This window comes from Mangifera indica, chromosome 17 (genome assembly GCF_011075055.1).
Source record: "Mangifera indica cultivar Alphonso chromosome 17, CATAS_Mindica_2.1, whole genome shotgun sequence".
NCBI classification, from domain to species: domain Eukaryota; kingdom Viridiplantae; phylum Streptophyta; class Magnoliopsida; order Sapindales; family Anacardiaceae; genus Mangifera; species Mangifera indica.
In genome coordinates this window covers 4,807,664-4,831,502 of record NC_058153.1, presented here as the reverse complement: position 1 = coordinate 4,831,502, position 23,839 = coordinate 4,807,664, and the positions used below count along the sequence as shown (strand labels likewise).

The window sequence follows — 23,839 nt, the reverse complement described above, 5'->3', positions numbered from 1 at the left end:
AAATTTTTGAGGTTTGTGAATTTGACGAATTGAATATTTCAAAAATTTGAGTTAAAAAATGTTTAATTTTTAGATTTTAGTGTGAATTCAAGTTTACTTGAATTAAGTTTATTTTTACTTTATTTACGATGCTCGACTTAAACTAACCTTTAATTATAAGATCGGTTGAGGTTAGGATTTTAGAATAATCAAAATTGTTTTTTTTTCAAAGTTTTTTTATTAATCCAAAAAACCCTAATTGTAACCTTTAAAGGGGTGTTTAATTTGGTAATATTTTATTATTAAAATAAAAAAAAAATTTGAAGATAGATTATTTGGAAAGTTATTAAATATAAATGATTATTATAATAAAATTTGATAAAAGTAAATAAGTATAAATAATTGTTGTGTTTAGTTAAAAATAATAAAATAATATTAATAAATTATTTTATTTAAACGTGTTTGAATATAATTATTTTTAAATATTTTTTATATTATTTGTTATATTAATTAAAAATAAATTTATTTTTATTTAAAAAATTAATAAATAATAATATAATTATAATAAAATCAAGAATATCTTAGTAATTTTTTAATATTTAAAATAAAAATGATAATCAGATTATTACCTATATTATATTTTATATCATTATTAATAATAAACAATTATTATAATATTTTATTATTGATAAATTAAATAAAATTTTTTATTATTAATAAATCAAATAAAATAATATAAATGATAAAAAATAGATTCCTAAAATAATCTTTAAATTGATAGAATCCAACAACCCTTAAGAGTTCACAGCTATGTAGACCTATGATCACAGAGCAGACAAATCAAAAGATAAATTTTATCATGATACCCTCACATTAAAATTACTCACCCTGGACATTTACAGAAACTTTTTAGCCCATCACTATTTAGACCAACCCTGGGTTGATTGACCAAAATTGTTACCAAGCTTTGTTGGTCAAATTGATGTAATCGAAGTTACCAAGTTCAAAACAAGCAACAAGTTTTCTTAACAAGATGTTTACATTCAGAATTGACAAGGTGAGAGCTTCAATTGCTCTTCACCTTCTATTACAACTAAAACCAATTAGCGTAAAGAGGAGCATGAACAAACGCCATGCATCCACAAACTTTTTCAGTAAACTCCATTCTCGCCTGTACAAATGTCAGTTTTCTCACTAGCCAAACATCAAAATGAATTTGAGGCTACATCAGTTGTACATCGTTGTAAATCCACCACAGAATATGACCGCCGAGAAGACCCTCTAGACTGTGGTCCACGATGCCGGGGCGGCAATTGTGGCGGAGACCTTGAAGCGGAATCATCACTTGTACTAGCTATGCTCTCAGAGCTGCTCAGCCCCACCGCCAGAGCTAAGGTGCTCCGGCTAGAGATGATTGGCCGCTTTGATATCCCGCAACCATTGCTTCGGCTCTTGTCCCGCACATGATTGATGGCAAGTAGATTTCTGCGCCTTCTTGTGTATGCATTCTCTTGTTTTGCAATGTCCTTGATTGAGCTTGTTGATGAAGCTTCTGCTAAACTTGTGAAGGACTTTGATTTCCCACCATAGAAACTAGAAATCCCTCTTCTGCAGCCATTTACATAAATCAATTCGCATTCAAATCCATTTTTAGGATCCAAAATTAAGATTCAAATTATGCCATTTTCATTTAGGTCTCTAGCTAAGAACAAACAAATCCCAGAATTTATAGAATATCAAACTTCAAAATAGAAACTTTTGGGAAATTCTAAAACAAGCAGAGATATCAACCTGATGGGTAAAACTTCCTCCAATGAATCCAACATATTCAGGGGTCCTTTATAAGAGCTCTGAACCTCATTCTCCCCTCCATCCTCTCCCTCCAACGACGATCTCCTCGACAGATCGCTGTTCCTCCCGATCGATGACGTGGACGTTGAACTACACCAATTGGCTTCCTCCGCCTTCGCGTCGGAGATAATCGGAGACAGCTCAAATACGGCCACCCCGCCTCCTCTGAACCCCGACGGTTCCATCCTGTCCATTGCTTTCGACATCTTTCGATCTCTTGATAGAAAAAGAAAACAACAGAAGTCTGATAATTTCCTTGTTTTGTTTTGTTGGCTTCTCATATAAAATATGCGAACGGCCAAATCTATAACATTAAAATAGAAAGATTTTAAATTATTTAATTATTGTGGCCTTATCCTCATCAACCGGATGGGTGTCAGAATATTTATTTCCTATGTTTTTTTTTTTAAATATAAATCTAACCAAAACCGACGTGTCGTTTGCATTAATGATCTGATTTGTTATTAAAAAAAATAATAATTTTTTTTTCTTAAAATAGTAAATGAAATAAATAACTCAAATTATGACCATTTGTAAATCTGTTTTAATTTTGTAATTATCAAAAATTATGATTAAAATGGGAATTTATAAATAAAATAAAATTTAGAGAAATAAATACGAAACGTGGGCAAATGGGAAGTGCCACGTGTAACTAGATTTATTGGTCGGAGATGGTTAACCGAATCTGCGGAGAAAAGTCTTCGGGCTTCTGTCTGTTCAGCCTTATCCATATGCATTTTTCCATGCGGAAATTACAAAATGCCCCCTGCTTTGGTCTCTATCAGCTCGGCCTGGTTAATTGGCTTAATGAATAATTAAGACCCTAAGGAAAACCAATTTAACATTAACTTGAAAGGATTTAATTTAAATTCACCGGTTTATTAATTATAATAATCATATTTTAAAGAGATTGTATACAAATAATCATTTCTTTTAAGAATAAATTTTATAACCAAATTTTTATATGTCTAATCTTGTTTTTCAAGACAAAGGATATCAAAGAGGAGCAAACGAGGTTTTTGAGAAATACTTGTCTTTAGGTCATCTGTTGTAGCTAGTGTTGGTGGTTGTCCATGATAGAAGAAGAAAACCAACTGTCAATTGGAGAAAGTTCATTGGAAAAGGATAAATAAAAGTGAAATCCTAAGATGAAAAAGTCAATTTTCAAACTTTAGGTAAAAAAAATTATTAGTGTTTTAAATTTAGTGAAATATGTGATAAAATTTTATTTTTTTAATTAAATAATATTTTAATCCTTAAATTTAACAGAAATTTTTAATAAAATGATGAGTATTTGAGTTTTTGAAATCGTAGATACGAAAGTTGGAAAGTACACCAAGCCTTGAATGGGGATGAAGTATTTTGGCTTTTTTCTAAAATATAAATCTAACCAAAACCGACTTGTCGTTTGCAATACAGGGGGTAAATTTTATAGATAACGGATAATGTTGTTTCTTAAAATAGTAAATGAAATAAATAACTCAAACTACAACCATTTATAAATCTGTTTTAGTTTGTAATTATTAATAAATTACAATTAAAATGGGAGTTCAGAAATAAAATAAAATTTAGAGAAATAAATATGAAACGTAGGCAACTGGGAAGTGCCAACGTGTAATTGAATTCAGTGGTCGGATGACAAACTTGGTCTAAGGAGACAAGTCTTCGGGGTCCTGTCTGACCAGCCTTATCCCTTTGCACTCTTCTATGTTAAAATTACAAAAATGCCCCTTGTTTTGGTCTATGAAATCCTCGTGTGAACTCTTTCTTTTTTTCATTTTAAGCTAAGCTCAATTAATGATTAATTTATGAGTAAGGTTATACATATAATTTTATACATAAATAATAATATATTATTATATAATTAAATAATTAAAAATAAAATAACAACTAATTATAAAACTAATTTAAAATAAATTTAAAGAGATTTATTTAAATTAATTGGTTTATTAATTAAAATAACCATATTTTAAAAGGGGTTATATATAGATAATTAATTCTTTTAATAACGAAATTTTTATAACTAAAAAACTTAATTAAATATAAATTTGCCTTCAGCTTTATCCTCACAAAAAAAATCCTAAAATCTTTTAACCGTAATTTTCATTTTCTTCTAACTCTAGAAATTTATATCTAAAATCTCACACCAAAAACAAGAATTTAAATAAGAATGTTGTTTTGTTAACCCTAGATAAAAAGATCAATATTTACTCATTTTTCCATGTTAATTGGATAAATTCTTGAATTGCTAGAAATATAAACAAGATTTTAGGAATTTGACCAAATGAATTGTTACTTATTAGGATTCAGAGGGTGGGGATAAGTAAGGTTTAAAACTATGAGAAATTTCGGATACTTTCAATAGTATTTTCAATTATTAAAACCTCTTTATTTCATTTCATGTATAACACCTCTGGATCTGGGATATGTATTTTGATTTTTTATTGTATTTCAATTGCTTTTGATAATGTTTTATTAACGAAATCTTTCAATGATATAATGTGATAATCTAAGTGTAAGGTCTGTAACTATAAATTTTTTATTTTATGGAAGTACTAAACATATATAGATTGATATTTATTATGCGAGGGAGCAAGTTACTACCAAATTGTTGACAATATAACATGTACCCACAAAATTTCAAACCGCAATTGTGTTGACAAAACCCCTTTTAGCACCTAGATTTGGGTTGCTCATAAGAAAACCTAAACTTAGTACCTAGCTTGTTAAAAAATAATGATCAAATGCACACAAATGAGCAATTTTTATTTATAGTCTACCCACAATATACAGGAAGATCATTGTGTTTAAAATTTTGCTAGGAGTCTTGGTGTTAATATGATATTGTGAGTAGTGAAGAAGAATGGCAGTGCTGTGTGTTATAGGAGGAATAATTATGTGGTATTGAAGTACTTACAAATATCCCTACTTATAAATGAAATATTTTAATAATATTTTGTAGATTTAAAAAAAAAAAACAGTTTATAAGTAAAAGGAAAACACTAAAAAATTAATGTGGGTATAGATTAATTATGTTTTAATTTGATAAAAACTAGGTAAATATATAGTCTATTAAGAATTTTTCATTGGCATAGTGCGATTAATTGCAAAACCCAATACGTGTATAGTTAATTAATCTAATTTATAAACATGAGATACTAAAGTTTATTAGATTTATAATAAAAGAGTCTAATAAACTTATTATTATAAATTAAGGAGGAACGTTTTGAGTGAAGGTTTATAATTTGAGAATTCAAAAAAGTAAACTCTTTTGATTTTCCCTAAAACGATAATTTACTCATATTTAGAAGAGAGGTTTATAGATTAAATAACGTCTTGGGAAAGGACATAAAAAATATATTATTTATTTAGATTATTAGGATATGAATTATCTTTTAGTTTATTGGATATCATCATTTCTTTTATATCAAGATACTAATTATTTACAAATGATTTCTAACCCAACAAATAAAATTATGTATGCAAATAAATTTTAATACTGAGGTGATAGTTTATGATTTAGCATTGTGACTACTTATTTTTTTTATATTTTAAAATTACTCAATTAGATATCATCGTATCAATACATATAATAAAAACAAGGCCAAAAGACTTATTCCTACCCAATGTATAGTAAAATCTCAAACTCTCACCTTCCAGCTTTCAAAAATTTAAACACTCACTTATAAAAAATTTTAGTTAGGGTAAGAGGTAAAATCATTATTTTATAAAAAATTTAAGTTTTATTATATTTTTCTCCCTAGGTTTAAAAATCTCATAATTTTTCCTCAACCAAAAGTTAGAAAAGTGACAAATACCCCTTAGGGTTTGTTCCTCTCCTCTTTGATGCAAATTGGTGATCTCTAACTGTTAGTCGTCCTTTCTCTCGCTTTATCTTTCCCTTCGGTCTCTCTTCCTTGCCTCTCCAATTATATTCGACCGAGACAAAAATAAATCTCAAACTAAAATGACGTGTCTTCATCTCGATCGAAGATGACTGAAGAGGCAAGGAAGAGAGACTGGAGGGAGAGGTCAGGTGGGAGGGAGGATGGCTAGAGACTGTCAATTGACACCGAAAAAGAGAGAAACAAATCCGAGAGGATATTTGTCACTTTTTAAACTTGGGCAGAAAAGATAATAAAACTTAAATTTTTTATTAAACAACGGTTTTATCTTTAACTATAACTGAGATTTTTAATAAAAATTTATTTATAAATAAATATTTTGATTTTTAAAAGTTACAAGTAAAAGTTCAAAATTCCACTATATCTTTGGCAGGAACAGGTCTTTTGGCCCAAAGAAAATAAAGTTTTATGGACCATCCTCGGTCCGCGAAATTTACACTGACGTCACATTTTAATAAAATATTAAACACTTCAAATAATATGACAATCTAAAAGTCATCCATGCTAAATATATAATATTAATTGAACTCAACTTGAAACAATTAATATTAAGGAAGAATTAAATCAATTAAGACTTGGATGGAGCCGCAAGTTTAGCCAAGACACCGACTACTTGTGAATTTACGTAAGCGCATGGCTCAGTGTTTGATGAACCCCAGTGTTTGTCATTGAACTTACCATATGGGTTTGGTCCTCCGAAAATGGCTCTGGTTAGCTCATTCGATTAGGGTTCGGCCCATCTTTATTATACCAAAGTGAAAAGCTAGTTAAACAACTCACGAGCGAGTCTACAACTGTTTTTGGGATTGAAGCTCCCCTGTGATGGGGCTGTGTTGGTGGATTTTTGCCAAATCCAACCATGAATGATCTGCCTTCTGGGTTTTTCCCTAGAATGTAATCCATATGCAATTTTCACATAATTTGTCCAGTTATATAAAACTATTATTAGAGATGTCTTTTGGTTCTGATTTTAGTGTGTGTGTATATATATATATAAACATCCCTGCTGCTTAGCAAGAGCCATGACCTGGTTAAAGTCAAATTGTTTGTTGCCTGCCGCAATTCACCTTTTGGTTATATCTAGCAAGTTTATCACTGTATATGCTAGACAATGAAGCTGCGCCTATAGGACATTGAGAGTTTGCTCCATCCCTCCAGTTGATCATATCACCTGTAATCAAACGAACCTTTCAAATAATTTAGGTCGGCACATTTTAAAAAAAAAAATGATATAATAAAAATATATAAAAAAAAATTTTGTGATATTTTTTAAAAATAATAACATATTGTTTAAATTTTTTATTATTTTATTAATATTTTAGAATATTATCTTTTAAAAATCATTATATTATATAATATAATGTAATATTTGATATATGATATAAAAAATTAAAATTTCAATAGTACACCAAAGAGCAGGTAGTGTACTGTACTCTGAATCTTGAATAGCATGATAATTTATGATATTATTATTAAATGGAATGAAGACATTGTAGTACATTCTTCTCTGTATTGTATATTAAAAAATGAGAACCAAAAAATGCTATAATTGGGGAAAGCTATCTAACCCCAAAGCCCCACAAAGAATCACAGTAATACTCTCTGAAAAAATCTATATTCTCCTCAATCATCTGTATCATCACTGCTAAAACCCAGAAGCTGTTCAGTGAAATCTGCAATTGCTACAACCTTCAGGGGCAATTTATCAATCAATTTATACTAGACTTACGTCATGGCTAAATACTTCACCAGCAAACTTTTGCTCCTGGCTGAGAGGATGTTGATCGTAAAAGACCCACTTCAGCACTTCCTTATCATGCTGACCACATTTTTGCCAATCTCTTCTTTTGTTTGCTCCGAGACCGGAACATCTCCCAGGTACATGTCAAAGAATGCCCCTGAACGTAAATCAACTAGTTAGAATCTTGATATTCAGCATTATAATGATGTTACTCCATGTGCAACAACTGTTCCTAGAGAAGTCACTGATATGTTACTTTTTTGATTCGGAAAAGCACTCAATTTGTAAACAATGATAAATTGAGAACAACACTTTGACTTACTGCATAAATCCTTGCTTTTGACTGCTCCTATACGATTACCTCCAACTGCAATAAAAAAATACCGTAAGATGTATGCAAAATATATAGAGAAAATGAAAAAAGACTTCTTAACTCGACCCCTGTTCCAGAAGTATACAATGGCATTAATATCATTATGTGACTGCGATATTTAAATTTCACCTTAGGGCAATATGATAAGGACGTGGGTTAAAGTAACAGAGCCAGAAAATGTGTCAGGGGAAGCAACTAGAATAACTAGTAAATAAAATAGTCCAAATATAACAACTTACTCTCAGTAATTAGTTGTCCATCAGCTGTTCGTCGCAGATCAATTGTAGTTCCCTGTGGAAGTTGATGAATCTTAGTCAAAGATGCAAGAAAAGCCAAAAAGAAGCAAGAGGAGAGACTATTACCTGAGGCAACAGAATATCTTTAGTGAAGTAAGAACCAAAAGTTTTCAAGCAACTATAATCGGTGTCTGGATTTGTCTAATATAAATCAGAGAAAATTTTGAGTCAGCAATAGTTCAGAGCACAAATGATCAAAAAAGTTTTTATATTGTGATGATTTACCTTTACCAAACGAGCACGAAGGGATTTCTCAAAAGCACTGCCATATATACAACAAAACAAATGAATAATAAAATTAACACTAATTTTGTCAACAACACATCTCAGAAACAAAATGGCTAATCACAATTATCATCCATGAGATAAATCTCAAAGTAAGAATATTCATAAAACTTGGTTTGTGAGGATTATGCTGACTAATGTCATTAACTTTCTAATGTCTTCTTGTGACAGTAGCATCAAAATCCACCAAAACCTACAGTGTGCACAGGAAGGAAATTTAACTTACTCCTTTACAGAATCGATTTTCACACCATTGCAATTAATCACAAGCCTCACAGTCATATCAATATCCTCCCTGCATCACCCACATAAAAAAAATCCTTTAAGAAAGTTGGGAACATTAGATACAAACAAAAAATTCAACCTGGAACTGTTATAGCTCCATAACTTCCAACTAAACTACTAATCAATGGTTGCGCCCTGCTAAACATCACCACACTGATTAAAAATTTTTAATTTCCTATATTTGCAGTGCGTTAAGAATGACTGTCACTCATATACCTCAGAAGATCCTCATAAAACTCATGGCGGTTGTTCAGGTTACCCACTGGTATAGAGGCATATTTTCTACCCAATTTCTCACAGACAGCATGAGGATGAACATCTGCCAAAATAAAATCAAGTAAATGAATAAATGACAATGACATCAAGGAGTTGATGACAAAAACCAAGAAGCATCAAGCTGGATCTAAAAATACTTACAAAAACCAAATGCATAAACCTTCAGAGATTTTATTTTAATTATTTTCATAGTTCTGGATCCAGTTCCAACAAGGACCTGAGCAAGTGGAACTGTATGTGTTAATGAAAAAAATTTTTAAAAAAATGAGACAAGGAGAAACAGCAGCAAAAGGACCAATGGATTAGTTGAAAGTTTACACAGTCTCAAAGCATAAAAATTAAATTAATCAAACAACAAACACCCTGTATAAACAAATACTGAAGAAGATTGATAGAAACACTGATGTACTAAAAAATTGACAATGACTACACATCTAGTTATAAATTCTAAGACAAATTTCATAAAGCATAGGAGATTTATCCAGAGTAATAACATGCCAAAGCAATCAAATCACCACAACACATCAAATGACAGAGAATCAATTACTCCAATTAAGTTTTATAGCATTTACCTCAGAAGTTAAACTGGAATTATGTCCTGTGTCTAACATGTTGTCCAATATAACTGGAAACTCTATGCCTGTTTTCGGTTCAACAGCATGTCTTCTCCTGTTCAAGTTGGAAAAAGATAAACTGCCACAATGCTGGGGCTCAACCTCACAAGGCCTTTGTTCCACACAATCATGCATTCGTACATCCGTAGCATCCAATGGGACAGCCATTATCTTTGAAGATCTGACAGAAATCATCATCATAGCCAATTAATGGAAGTGAACAGCACAAAACAGATACCCAAAAAATAAATGAAAGACTAACAAGAAAAGTATAACCAGAATTAATCCAAACTATCGTCTCATGTTATTACAAAAGACTTACATGTTATCAAGTGGTGGGATCACTGCTGTCGCTAACGAGAGCAAAAAACATGATTGGATTCCTTCTCCTTCTCTAAGCATGCGTCTGATGAGTGAATTAGAAATCTTACTAAAAGCCACAGACGTGGCTGAATCACTTTTTGAACTGGAACTAAAATTAAATCCGGCAAGAAGAGAATCACTAGAAGTAATTTGCTCAACTTGCATAAAAGGTTTGCAGCTTCCAGGCTTTGACACATTCTGAGTGCCTGCTATTCTCCTAGACAAATTTGAACTTGATCCACTTGTGAACCAAAATAAAAAGGCTCCGGCAAACTTTGAAATGCAGCTAAAAGCTTCGTTTAGTGCTAGGCTTCCAGGATCACGCCTATGTTTAGACTTTGAAAATAAATGATCCCTTAAACTACGTGAAAAGAAAATTTCTGTAGGTAAGATGAATGGATTCCCACCATCTAAATCCTTGAAACAGAACCAATCATTCCGCATGTTCTTTTGCATTGAAGCAGGAAAAACACAAAAATCTGCACAAAAAAAAAAAATCTTTAAATTCATATGAACATCTAAAAGAAAGAAAAAAGGCATCGTGTGCAGATTAAATTTCCTAGGATGAAGTTGATTCTTGTAACATGACAATGAAAGTTTTGTGCTATAAAATTGATTGTTTAATTTCTCAAATTGAATTCATCAGTGTTCAAAACAAGCCAACATGAAATTTTAACAACGCATATAATCCACCCAAAACGATGTAATATAAAACGAAAAAACATAAACAAACAATGAAAAAACGTGTTCAAAAAAGAAGCTAAAGAAGCTGATCGCACGATTTTACTGATTTTACCATTCTTCTTTCATAATCCAGAGAAAACACTACTTTCATAAAAACCTCACATTGATTAAAAAATAGTTCATTCTTTTTTTCTTTCAGGTTAAAAAGCTATGAAACGTAAATTTGCTTTAAGCATTCTCTCAACTTTTAAATGGAATTTCCCATTAACCCAACAGAAAGCGAAGAAAAAGCGTACCTTTTCTTACAACCGAGGAAGAAGAAAATCGAAAGAAGGATTAGGGTTGGGGTTTAAAAGAGAAGAGGAAAGAGGGAGACGAGAGAGAAAGGAATTGGAACAACGGCTGAAAGTAGTTTCCGCTTCACCGAAAATTTAATTCATGTTTTCCATTTGATGGTTCCTGTAAATTCTATTCTATTAAAAGCTTTTCTTCATACGACATTACTTATATAGGCTCTGTAAACCCTACACGGAATGGAAATATTTGCAGAGGAAGGAACACGTTGAAAATGGTAAAAGCGATGAAAAATATAAATGAAAATGGTCTAGAAGGAGAAGGTCGTCATTAAGTAATTAAGTAATGGCCAAACCACAATTTCCCACCCAAACTATGCTGAACTCTCAAAGTTCCCCCTATTAACTATGAAATAACCGTTTACTCACCCATAAACAGTTAAAATTAACAGTAGTAAGGGTAAAATTATCATTTTCTATTTAATATTAAAAATAAATTTAAATATGATCTCATTCCCCCCCCCCCCCCCCCCCCCCCCCCCCGCAAATTAAAAAAACTAACTTTTCTCCCTTAAACCAAGTTTAAAAAGATTACATTTCCCTCCCTAGGGTTTAGTTTCCAAACCCCTTCACTTTCTTCGGCGCCATCACAGGTGTCTCTCCCTCCGACGGTTTCTCTTCCACTGACAGTCCCCCTCAACTCTACCCCAACCCATCCAACGCTGAGAGACAATGTCTGGGAAGAGAAATCGTCTTCCCAAACGAAGATGAGATGACTCATCGTCCTCTAGGAAGACAATCGTTTTCCTAGATGATGAAGACGAGATTGATCGATCTCGTCTTCGTCGTATGGAAAGATGATTCCTCTTCCCAGACGTTGTCTCTTGACGCTGGATGGGTTATGGTGGAGTTGAGGGGGACCATCAATAGAAGAGAAACTGTCGGGAGGGAGAGACAGCCTGTGATGGCCCCGGAGAAAGTGAAGGGGTTTGGAAACTAAACCCTAGGGGGGGAAATGCGATCTTTTCAAACTTAGCTTAGGGAAAAATGTTAGTTTTTAAACTTTTAGGGGAGAAAATGAGATTAAATTTTTAGGGGTTAGAGTTTCGTTAAATTTAATCGATCATGAGTGGGTAAACCGTATTTTCATAGTTAATAGAGGGAACTTTGAGATTTCAACATAGTTTGGATGAGAAATAGTCCTTTGGCCTTAATTAATTAATTAAAATGATAATAAAGATTACTTACCAATAATAATAATAATAATAATAATAATAATAATTTTTGGTAATTGGAACCCAATCTGAATCAGACTGTCCTTTCAGGATTGAATCAAGTACTAATTACATCGAATAGGATAAACTTTCGATTTAATAATCAATCTCATAACTACTAAATCAAATAAGTTAATAATTAAATTCTAATATATCGTTACAGAAAACTTATTATACTCTTTTATATGAAATCTTATATTTTGTCATTTAAATTATTTTTCAAGGGTAATAGTTATTAGACCAAAAGGCTTTTTTCCACTTAAGATTTAGTGTAAATCTAAACTCATACCTATTAACTTTTAAAAACATAAATTTTTATTTATTTATTAAATTTTATTATTACTATTAAAAATAAAATCTTAAATTTCCAAACTCTAAATTTTTAAATAATAATTTCATTTATAACAATAATAACAAAATTTTTCTAATAAATAGGTGCTTAAACTTTTCAAAAATTAAGAAATTTGAGTTCGGATTTAATTTCGGGTGGAATTAAGACTTTTGGCCTAACTATTGTTATTATCACGGAGGTTGGGGGTTTCTCTGTCGAGACACCCACCTAATATTACGTGATGGCCCACAACCGTCCATGTGCTAAAGCCATCGCCAAGCCAAACCGACAAACTTAAAGTTGTCGTCGTCGCTGTCAACTATGAGAAACCTAGCACACGTCAAATCTCATTTGCCTTCTCTGTTTGTGCAAAATGACAAGTCAGTCAATCAAATCAACCACATTGTACAAATAAAATTCTAAATTTAATGATTATTTTATTATTATTAAATTAAATTAATCAAAAATTTTATTTTATCATATCGGTAAAAGCTTTAAAATTATATATTTTTTTATGTAAAATTTTTTTATTGACAAACATTATATTTATAAATGTTTTTTTTATTTGTATAAAAAAATTATATATATATAATCAATAAAATTATATATAATTTGATATATTAATAATGATATATTATTATATAATTTAATAATATTTAATATTTAATATTTAATTATTTAATAAAAAATATATTATTATTTATATATAAAATTATATATAAAAATAATATTTATATCACCCTGTATTATATAATAAAATATTCGTCTGAATTTTTCAAATAATAAATTTCGGACTGGCCAAGTGGGGCATAAGGAAGGTTGGAAACGGAAGGAAAGCAAGTTGGGAGAATGGTCTTTTCTGCGCCTCCAAGATGAGAGGCCTAGTTGAAAATTCATTGGTCAAAACTTTCAGATTGATTGGCATGAAAACGACTTCGTATCAGACTTTTCAACAACACAGAAGACATGATCTAATTTCTTCAATATTTTCACTTACAACCCAGTTGATTCCACCAGTCACAGAAATATCCCCACAAATAATGCTTATCGACAGACAATGAACTATATCTGAACAAAATTTATAAGCCATTCCTGTAAGTTTTGATGCCCGCTCTGAAACAAAACAGATGAGAAAATTAATTCTGGGTGGGTTGGGTTTTTCTTAATACAAATAGCAGTCAATGACATTTCGGAAAAAATTCCTTTGTCCTTCGTCTGTGTGAGAAACAATTGGGATTCAAAACTTGGTGTGTATGGAATGTGATATAATAGCCGACAACAAATTGGTTGTTTCATCCAACTTTCACGTCCAAAATCTGACCAATTCATAGAAACTGTTCTATCTTCATGACAATAAGCCTGCCTCGAAGAGATTTCTGCGTCTTAATGTCTCGTCTACTAGTTTGAAGGTTTTTTTCACAAGCTTCTGATCAAGGGCAGTGGTTCTATATATCTTGAAGACGCGGTCCACACAATCAGGAGTTGTGCTTTGAAAATATAACTCCTCGAACTTCTTCTTGACATACCTGAAAGGGAAGTTTTCAACATGGAATGGTCATTGGATCTTTTCCGGAAACAAACTAAACAAATTACATGAAGGTCTAAAAAAATTCTAAAGTTCAGCTGGAGAAAGCTGAATTTTTCAAAATGATATCAGTTGAAAATATTTCAAGCCAATATCAACAAATGAATGCAGAAATTATCGACATACAAGATGCATAGATATGAAGGTAAACCATGTAAACTCATGGTACTGAAAGCTTTACTCCAAACCCTGAGGCTCACAAATATGTCAGAGAATTCTTACATATGTTGTAATTTCTTAGATGTTTTCTAAATTTTATATCAATTCTTTCTATTGCCAATTGTAATTTTGACAACTACTGTAGCTGCTTTATTGCCCAAAAGTTACAACATAACGAGTAAACATGCAACTACAAAGATATGAATGCTTACTCATAGGCATGCTCAATCTCTTGTTTACCCGTTGAAACTGGCTGGTAATCTTTGAACCACTTGCATACATTCAGTGGCACCTACAGAAAGCAGAAAATTATAAACCCGAATTGATGAAAATTTGTCAATTACACGTATCCGCCGGTATTTTTGGGCTTACTTTTAGAACCTTCTTTTCAAAAATATCAAACTTGTTCAGAAACAGCATGAAGGAAGTTTTCTGCACCAAAGAAACCAAATATTCCTCAGAAGAAAATCCAACTGTCCTGATAATGCTCATGCACATGTACAAATACATATGTACAAATGCATAGCAGAAAGTGGCATCGAGGGAAACCTCAAAACATGGTTGCTTCAGAACCCAATTGAAAAGCTCCTTTGTCTCCATCATGCGGTTCTTTTGTTCATCCTCGAAGAGTGTTTGATCATACCTGAAGCACCAAAGTTTCCATGTAACATTTTTAAAATGGTTAAGATTTAATTTAGATGTTAGCAAAACGTGGTGGCAGTTTAAACACATTCAGAGTACATGCCAACAGTAGCAACTATAATATTATGCTGAAAAACCACTACTCCGAAAAACCAAAGCTTATAGGGAAGAGCTTAATGATGGATTTTAAGTGAGAACACATACAAAATTATAAGGGTTTAACGGAGCCAATGAAATTCTTACTCGCTAATAGCAGCACAAAAAATAACAGCTGTAACGCCTTCAAATAGATGGATCCACTTCCTTCTCTCATTTCTCTGGCCTCCAACATCATAGAGTCTGTAGACTTCACCACTTTTCTTATGCTCTCCTACAGGGCTGCAACACCATAGCCAATAGTAAGTCCCTCATTTAAGCATAAAAAATATACAAACAAGCAGAAGAGTTCGTTGCTAAAAACAAACACATGTAGATGACATTAATTTATTGAAAAACAAATGGCCAAAACAAGGATGTTGAAATGGTTGGGTTGTAAGACTAAGAAATAAACAAATGAATAAAATTATGAGAAAAGAAAAAGGTAATGCAGATAACAACATTAAGTTTCACATGAGATAATTTGATCATTGGCAACACTTCAATAAAATGTTTACCTGAATTGGATCTCTACAACACCAGTCGTACGAACTCTTGCATAGAGAACATCCTCCTGCGACACTAAAATACAATGAAAAACGATTGTACGAATCACAAATTCATGGACATATGTTTTGTAATGCCTTGAGGAATAATTAGATATACAGAGACACTACACTGCAATACTATAAATGGCCTACACTTGAAACTTTTAAATGACATATAATTAAAAAATTGACAGAAGTGGCTGGTAGCAGATAACATGTATATACTTTAGCATTATTGTGCTGATTAACAGTCTTCAATACTACCACATAAGCGCTTCGTAGCCAGTGCCAGGATTTTATTTTTGTGGGGTCAATTTAAATTAATATGCTACAACATTAATATACTAAAAACTTGAAAACTGAATCACTGTATATATTTATTTAATACATTTTTCAATTAAGCTTGTAAATTTTCATATACCCAAAAGTTTGCACCGATATATTAGAAAATACTAGATAAGCTTTGTTCTTTTTCTATAATTCTTGGATTATGAAACTCTTGAAGCATGTTAGACCCCTGGGCAGTTATAGTGTACCACTGCTAGAAAAACAAATATTGGGGTAGTGATACAACAATTAAGGACCACTTGGAAAAGGAGGGACAGGTGGCTAGAGAAGGTTTGGGAAGTAGAAAGAATAAAAAGGGAATTGGTGAGATAGAGGGAAAGCAAAAATATATTGTGGGAAATTTTTGGGGAGAGAATTGGCACCCTCAAATTTGCCAAAAACTTAGCTTATTTCTTCATCGTTGTTTTGTATTTCACTTCAAATACGAAGTTGTTTTATTTATATCAATCAATTTCGTGTTTGGTTGTGTTGCGTGGTCAATTGAGTTGGTACATAACAAATTGGTATCAGAGTAATTGCGATGGGGGAATCGATTTCATGATGCAAGAAAATAGGAGGTAATTGTGGTTTTGACAAATGACGGAACTAGAAGCTCGATCGATGGGAGAGAATAAAATTTGTCTTAGTTGTGAACGCAAATAAAAAACAAATCACGATTGTAAATTTGAATCGCTAATGGTTCTATTGGCAGATGAGGATGGTTCGATGATGACATCATCCTAATTGTGTACAACAAGCAATAAGAGAAGAGAGAAACTGATTCGATTGATATGGAAGTTTTAGGGGAAGTTAAATTGATTCTGGTGACCAGAATAGTGAAAAAGAAAGAAGAAGATAGTGTTTTTAATGACCTGACCCAATAACCTAGTAATTTATTTCCAAATCTGAGCTCAATTTCCAAGTAACCCACAAATCGGTCCAACCCAACCTAATCTTAATATTTTATCCAACTCCAATCCAACATTCAACTTGGCCCATCGCAATTCCTTGAATAACCACAAACCCAATATATATAACACCAGCCCATATATACTTTACACCCACCCAAAACTGAATTCAACCCAATCTATCAAACAATAAAACTATATGTACAAACTTTTAAATACACAATTTAGTACACAAATAATATGTCATTATGTGATTAGATGATTTTGAATTGAAGATAAATTATCACTCATTCATATAATGACAAATCATCTGTGTATCCAATTGTTTACTAAAAAATATGTAGACATAGCATTACTCTTTATCAAACTACCAAACTAACCCAAACCCAATTTTTATTAAAATAACCTCCCAACTACCTTCTCAATCATCTCCTACTTAGAACCCAACCCACTAATCACTTAACAGTCGACCTAACTTCCACCTCACTTATTAAATCCAAACCAACTCATATATAGTAATCACTCAAGCCCAAATATTTATAAATACCCTTCTATCACACAAATCCACTCACACTCAAACCCAAACCTAATATACCCAAATATGAGACCCAACCCAAAACCCAATTGGATTAATCCAAATACTATTCAACCATCAAGCTCAACCCTTGACCAAGCCAACCCAAATACACCTACATTTAAACATCCTAGCCCACATTGAACCAAATCCATCCCAATTACATAGATGACCTCAAGCCAAACTCACTTAATCAAACCCAACCCAAACCTTTTTAACCCGACTCAACCAATAACCAACACAACATAAACCTACTCAACCCGACCCAATCCAACACCTTTAATAATTCCTGACCCAACACAATAGTATACAATCCATCATCTCATTCTTAAGGATCGATTTTCTCATTTCCACCTTAAGGACAAGATAGCTCTTGTTGAGTGAGGAAACACTTGACCCCTTGGTGGTCAAAGTGTACCACTGGTAGAAAAAATAAATATTGGGGTAGTGATACAACAATTAAGAATCACTTGGAAAAAGAGGGACATGTGGCTAGAGAAGGTTTGGGAAATAGAGAGAATAAAAAGGGGAATTGGAGAGAGAGGGGAAGAAAAAAACATATATATCGAGGGAAATTATTTGTGAGAGAACTGGCACTCTCAAATTTACCAAAAACTTACCTTATTTCTTAGTTGTTTTGTATTTCTCTTCAAATCTGAAGTTGTTATGTTCATTTCAATTCATTTCTTGTTTGGTTGTGTGAAATGTGGGAGGCTTGTGTGGTTGATTGAGCTGGTACATAACAACACATTTTATAGAAAAAAACAATTGTTAAATGTGTTCTACAAATACCTTTCAAGTATTGTAAACAAAAAGCTCTTTTATAAAAATAATTATACAAATATGCAAGCGCCTTATAGATCAAAAGAAATTCAATGTCATGGTAAGTTATCTTTTGTTGTTGTAGTTAAATGCAATATAGAGAGAAAGAATAAAGTTAGAACGTTATTGGATTATGAGGGGAAAAAAAAAAAGAGAGAAAATGAAATAAGATAATAGCATGTTATTCAGAGTCATCACAGAGGGTTAAAGATTTAGGGAAAAGAATACAAGGCTGATATTACTACATAAGAAAATATTAATAATAAAGGGATTTTAATTGTAAAAAAATATAGGATAATTCATAATTTTTCATTGTTGTCCCTTCCCAAGGTAAGTAACAGATCATATATTAAAGAACAAAAATAGAGCTCACTGAATCTCTTCAGTACATATTATTTTCATAATAAATTTATGTCAGATCATTCCAGAACCTAGGAGGATGATGAAACTAAGAATTAAACAGATAGGTCAAAAAAGAATTCCCCAAACACCACAAGAAAATAATTATTTAGTAGGAATTTGTAAAGAAAGTATTAATTGCAGGCAATATTCCCATATAGCCTTTTTCAAACAGTCAGAGCAAGACTAGGAGCACTGGCTAACTTAATATACTATAGGAGAAACTATGCAACGACAAAATTTGGTTACACCTTTCCAGGGATGACAAGTCATTAGCTAAAGAGCAGTGATATAGACACCTTAAGATTATCATTTCATGACAAACTTGATCTCTTCCAAATTCTATACTGATCCAGATGTTGTTCAAATAATGATGTTCATAGCATGCTCATTCTATCACAAGAGGCTAATTCATCATGGTATAATTGATTCTCTCTTCCATATCAAAACATTCCTATTCTTTCTGAAAAGGAGAGAAAAATAGACAGACTCATACAGACATTATAAATAATGATTACCTTTGTTGGAACATAATTCGTGTCAGACAATCTTTGCAAATTGTCCATGAAATAGTTAGCACAGTCTGGAAGTTGGAGCTCATTACCACGAGCAAATGTTTCCTACAAGTATAAACAACATGTTAGAATCTTAGCATTGTAGCAAAAATTATAAACATATAAAAGCACTAAACAACTGAAATAAAGCAATGAGACTGATATAGCAATCAGCATATGTGATCAACATTATGCAACAGCTACCTGAATTGCAGGATCTTTCCATAGAGTTTCTATATCCTGTGCAAGCTCTCTAGTCAAGCGTGGATAATCCAACCTGCTTCCGATTTCTGATAGCTTTTCTCCAAGACCCTGATAGAGAATGCTAGTTTTATACGTGCACAACATTTTGAATATAGAATTGAGAAAGCAAACAGCAAATACTATGATTGGCTATATATTCATAAACATAAACATAAACACATGAAAGTACAGTTTACATCTGTACGCGTATGGTAAAAACAACTTTAGGACTGAAGCAGATGTGATAATCTCAAAGGCAATGTAGAAGACAAAGAATGACGAATACTAACCTTATTTTCACTGGCTACAGCATACTTCAAGGAATCTGTTTCGTTCTGAGCCAATTCCTTCGACCCATCATACAAAATCTGTTCAAGCATATTGACTATGCTTTATATTTAAAGATTAAAACTCATATCTTTAGCTCTAAGCAGAAATCACAACTCATCCATTATGAACCTATATGCTTCACTATAAACAGCTGACACCACACACACTTTGTTAATCAAAAGGGAAATAACCAACACACCCTTTCAAATATTGCGTACTTTTATAGTCTGATAAACATTGGCATGTATGACTGAGATGTAACTCTTTAGCTCTGCCTCATCAAAGCCAGTTTGGAATAGAAGTTTAATCTGAGGACAATTATACATGAGAAAGAAAATATATTTAATTGGCATTATCAGTAGACAGTATTCTTCAAAGAGAATACAACAAGTATGTCTTCTTCAAAGAGAATACAACAAGTATGTCTTGCCTGCTTAAAAATTGTGGATTTCCCGGACTCCCCAGCACCTTAACAACAAAAATTGACCATGTCATTTGGTGAACCTAAAAATGCAAAAGAAATAAAAGAGAAACTGACAAAGACTCTGGAAAATAACAAGTAGAATAAAAAAGGTGTACGGGAAAAATATCACAGCACATCATAAGGAAAGCCCCAAAAGTGACGATACTTTTATGAGGATCATAATAAAAATTGGAAATGAAAAGTAGTCATTCAAAATGGAAATATATACAAAGTGTAAAATGAAACAACAGATATCTTTGTTAAACATATTGATGAGGAAAGAATCAACAACAGAAACCTAGATGGCTGAAGGAAGGCATAAAGTAAAACGAAGAATTCATTAACTGTTCATTCTCCAACTGTAAGTCTGCTATCTTATTAGAAAGGAGTGTGTATTCTCCATCCAAAAAATATACATTATACCAGTCTTTCATTCCCCAAGGGCTGGAAAGCAATACCACAAAAATTTTTAAATGAAAGCTTGTAACTTGGAGAGATTTAACTGCCAATATATCACCAATTTCACACAAAACATAAACAGATAATAAAATTCAGTAACGAACAAAAAAGAGGCTTGAGTTTACACACCAAGTAGTAGAAGTTTGTGAATATGCCTTTCGGCCTTTGTTTCTTGTTCAATGCGTCTTTCAACTTCTGCAGTCTGAAAATGCATGTGAAGTTTAAATTGATGCCAAAATATTACATAAAGAATGAGATAAAAAAAAAAGCATAGACAACTGGCAAAGGGGAAAAAAGTGCATGTTTTATAAGAAACAATTCACCTGAACATTCTCTTCGACATCCGCTGCATTGTAACGACGGTTTTTGCTGCAGAGTAAGCCCATCTTTTCTGTTAAAATAGAAAGAATAGAATATGCAATAGTCAAGCACCACCATGTGTTGCTTGAGTCTTCAATTGGCTTCTATAAATTTGATTCATAATGTAATTAAGCTAGCCTGCTCTCAAAGTAAACAAGGATCACGGTTAGGAATATCTCACTCAAAAGAATTAAGTGAATCAAGTCAACTAACAGGTCCAAAACAATAACATCTTCAATCATATGTTAGCATCTTACTGAAATTACATCACAGATGATGACAAAGTAAAAATTTTTAAGTGAACAAGCTGGGCAACCATTGGCCGAATTGTTAAAAAATTTCTTAATTTGACATAACATTAATTTAATAAAATCGGATAATTAAATAGTCTAATAACAGTTTACATATGGACTTACATGATCGGTAAAAATACCCAATACACTAAAAAGCTATAATCTGAGTAAAAAACATTAATGTGAGCCTTAAGATTTATTGAACTTTTCATGAGGGGTCCAATCACTTACTATATTTTAACCCCTCTCTAACACCCAGTTTTACTGAAAAAGACTGTCATTTAGGGAAGTTTTAGGGGTGAAAGACCTGTCAAAAAATTGAAGGATTCAAAATGCATGATGTATCAGGTATTCTTATAATCCTAAACAAATTTAATTCAGAATTTTATAATCTATGTGTAAATCTTATGAGACTAGAAGTGAATGATTTTTTCAGTTCATATAAATAAAATTTAATATATGGTATCAAAGCTAGACAAATTAGATTATAAAATCTGAATTTCTAGAACTGAAATAAGAATTTATTAATTTTGAATTAGGGATTAAAATTAAAAAATTAGGGCTACAATTAGGATTTGAATAAATTTTGAGGTTGGGTTATCATTAAACCTTGAAATTACAGTTAAACAATTCTTGATTTTGCTCATGTAGGGTTGAATTTTATTCACGATTTCCGCCTTTAGATCAGTTTTCCAGCAAAATTGAGCCCAACTAGCCACAATTTGTGGCTAAATGACTCATAACCTAAGAAGGACAAGACCACAAGTAAGTCAATCTAATAGATAAGCCATAGCCAATTCAGTTAAGCCATTTTCTTCTGTTTTTAACTATACTCAATCCATGAAAAATGCTTATATGCATTTTGCTGCAAATAAAACCATGTTTCACCAAAATGCTATATTAGCAGAAACTTCAAACAAATTTTCACATAAATGATAAATGTGGAGAAGGCATCAAACATTTAACTTTATCAAAGAACACAAACACATATTAGTGTTCCACTACAGACCAGTGCCTCAAATCACATGCCATTTCACGTGAATTCAAGTTAAGCTGAGAGCAAGAAGCATCAGCAAAAACACTTTGAAGAGTGTAGAGACAATTAATACGACACAATAAATCAACTCACAGTAAACCTGCATATTAAGCAAAAATAAACACAAATTATTAAGGTGCTTCACTCATTTTTCTCAGTCCATATATCTCATGGTTGCCAACCCCACTATTAAAGAACAATAATTAACAGAGTTAAATTGATAACCACATTAAAATTAACTTAATCTAAGCAGCCACAACAAAATGCAATCAATCAATTTAGCAAGAAACTTTCAAACATCAAAAAGTATAACTAGCACCAAATTTTCACAATAACAAAAAGGTTTATAAACAATTAACAAGATAAAGCAAGAAAAAAAATAAAGTAGAAACAAAAGCTATACCTCTTGATCTCCTACTAGAGAACAATACAAAGATCTCAGCACAAAATTCGACCCAGATGAGGAAAATAGAAAAGAAAGAAAGATCTACCAAGAGAGAGAAATGACAAATTGAAGGCTAAAAAGGGTTACCTGGTAAGAAGAAAGACAAAGAAAAGCAATAGAGCCAAAAGGGTTGTTGTAGATTTGGGTGAATAGAGAGTTAAAAAAACAACTCTTTCTCCTTAGTTCTCACTTAATACATATATAAACATGGATGTGTTAAATGCAAATTTAAGCATAGGAAAAAAGACATAGAAAGTGATAGAAAGGAATCACGGTAACACAAAACTTGAAGAGAAAGAGAAACAGAAATAGAAAGAGCGCCGAAAGCTGCGAAACTATCAGCTTGAGTTCAATCAGCCTTCCTCTCTCAGCGGTCAAAGTTACAGAAATAAAACAGAAAAAGTTATAAAACAATGAAAAAAACAGTATATATATAGAGTCTTTCTTCTCGGGAAAATACACCACTAAACAGCTGGTCTTGCTTTGTTAAGACCAAACCACTCAGAAAGACCGAACTCCACACAGAGCTCAGCCTTTGCCTATTTGCCTTTCATTTCATAATCATCTGGGAAATGTTTCAGTGTGGGTATCTGACAGTTCATCATTAAAGCTTTCGTTCTTTTCAGCCGTGTGATGAGAGAAAACCAGTTTGGTTGGTGGGTCATGGGTGGCAGTTGAAGTTGAGTTGAGATGACAAACTGTCGCTAAATTTGGTCAAATATTCACATCGGGCTTTGTCGTTTTCTGTTTACTATACAGTATGTAATGCCAATGTCATTGCCATTACCACTGCCATTGCCCCAAAATCGAAGTATTTCACTTTCGTAAGGCCAAAGCACTAGTCCCCACGCAAGTTTCGGTAAATATACAAATATATACCTAATAGTTTATAATGGTGTATTTATGAATTTTTTATTACGGTTTAGGGATAAAATAATAATTTTATTAATAGTATTATAATAATTAAAATTATATCTTTTTTTTTTCTTAGTTTAAAGTAATAATTT

At 32.0% G+C, this 23,839-nt stretch overlaps 3 protein-coding genes across 6 annotated transcripts; all 3 read right to left on the bottom strand.

Moving 5' to 3' along the window:
* Nucleotides 1-981: 981 nt before the first annotated feature.
* Nucleotides 982-2,153, bottom strand: LOC123200664. Its single transcript, XM_044615984.1, has 2 exons — nt 1,771-2,153; nt 982-1,587 (listed from the first exon to the last, which is right to left on the bottom strand). The coding sequence occupies exons 1-2, from the start codon at nt 2,109-2,111 to the stop codon at nt 1,185-1,187; spliced, it is 744 nt and encodes a 247-aa protein (XP_044471919.1). The 5' UTR covers nt 2,112-2,153; the 3' UTR covers nt 982-1,184.
* A 5,023-nt stretch (nt 2,154-7,176) lies between these two features.
* LOC123200663 (fatty-acid-binding protein 2) lies at nt 7,177-11,219 on the bottom strand. Its single transcript, XM_044615983.1, has 11 exons — nt 10,949-11,219; nt 9,928-10,447; nt 9,564-9,786; nt 9,133-9,208; nt 8,932-9,034; nt 8,657-8,725; nt 8,371-8,407; nt 8,212-8,286; nt 8,089-8,140; nt 7,799-7,843; nt 7,177-7,633 (listed from the first exon to the last, which is right to left on the bottom strand). The coding sequence occupies exons 2-11, from the start codon at nt 10,422-10,424 to the stop codon at nt 7,536-7,538; spliced, it is 1,275 nt and encodes a 424-aa protein (XP_044471918.1). The 5' UTR covers nt 10,425-10,447; nt 10,949-11,219; the 3' UTR covers nt 7,177-7,535.
* Nucleotides 11,220-13,496: 2,277 nt separating this feature from the next.
* LOC123200653 (guanine nucleotide-binding protein alpha-1 subunit) lies at nt 13,497-23,495 on the bottom strand. 4 transcript variants are annotated; one of them, XM_044615961.1, is made up of 14 exons: nt 22,791-23,495; nt 21,022-21,089; nt 20,828-20,900; nt 20,207-20,244; nt 19,995-20,084; nt 19,737-19,814; nt 19,408-19,515; nt 19,168-19,269; nt 15,590-15,645; nt 15,180-15,314; nt 14,844-14,937; nt 14,667-14,726; nt 14,507-14,586; nt 13,497-14,076 (listed from the first exon to the last, which is right to left on the bottom strand). In XM_044615961.1, exons 2-14 carry the CDS (start codon nt 21,082-21,084, stop codon nt 13,896-13,898), a joined length of 1,158 nt encoding a protein of 385 aa, XP_044471896.1. In that variant the 5' UTR covers nt 21,085-21,089; nt 22,791-23,495; the 3' UTR covers nt 13,497-13,895. The 4 variants fall into 4 exon arrangements, with proteins under 4 accessions (XP_044471896.1, XP_044471895.1, XP_044471898.1 ...); XM_044615960.1 differs by having other exon boundaries at nt 21,022-21,196; nt 22,791-23,494; XM_044615963.1 differs by lacking the exons at nt 19,995-20,084; nt 20,207-20,244.
* Between the last annotated feature and the right edge of the window lie 344 nt (nt 23,496-23,839).

What these genes read in the sequence shown, in the direction of transcription:
- LOC123200664 (XM_044615984.1), bottom strand. Translation starts at nt 2,111, where the DNA reads ATGAGAAGCCAACAAAACAAAACAAGGAAATTATCAGACTTCTGTTGT. An exon ending in GAGGAAGTTTTACCCATCAG is followed by an intron (nt 1,588 to 1,770) that starts GTTGATATCTCT and finishes AAATGGCTGCAG; the next exon opens with AAGAGGGATTTCTAGTTTCT.
- LOC123200663 (XM_044615983.1), bottom strand. Translation starts at nt 10,424, where the DNA reads ATGCAAAAGAACATGCGGAATGATTGGTTCTGTTTCAAGGATTTAGAT. An exon ending in AAAATCGATTCTGTAAAGGA is followed by an intron (nt 8,408 to 8,656) that starts GTAAGTTAAATT and finishes TATATATGGCAG; the next exon opens with TGCTTTTGAGAAATCCCTTC. An exon ending in TGGACAACTAATTACTGAGA is followed by an intron (nt 7,844 to 8,088) that starts GTAAGTTGTTAT and finishes TTTTTATTGCAG; the next exon opens with TTGGAGGTAATCGTATAGGA.
- LOC123200653 (XM_044615961.1), bottom strand. Translation starts at nt 21,084, where the DNA reads ATGGGCTTACTCTGCAGCAAAAACCGTCGTTACAATGCAGCGGATGTC. An exon ending in GTTGTAGAGATCCAATTCAG is followed by an intron (nt 15,315 to 15,589) that starts GTAAACATTTTA and finishes ATGGTGTTGCAG; the next exon opens with CCCTGTAGGAGAGCATAAGA. An exon ending in GAGATTGAGCATGCCTATGA is followed by an intron (nt 14,077 to 14,506) that starts GTAAGCATTCAT and finishes CTTCCCTTTCAG; the next exon opens with GTATGTCAAGAAGAAGTTCG.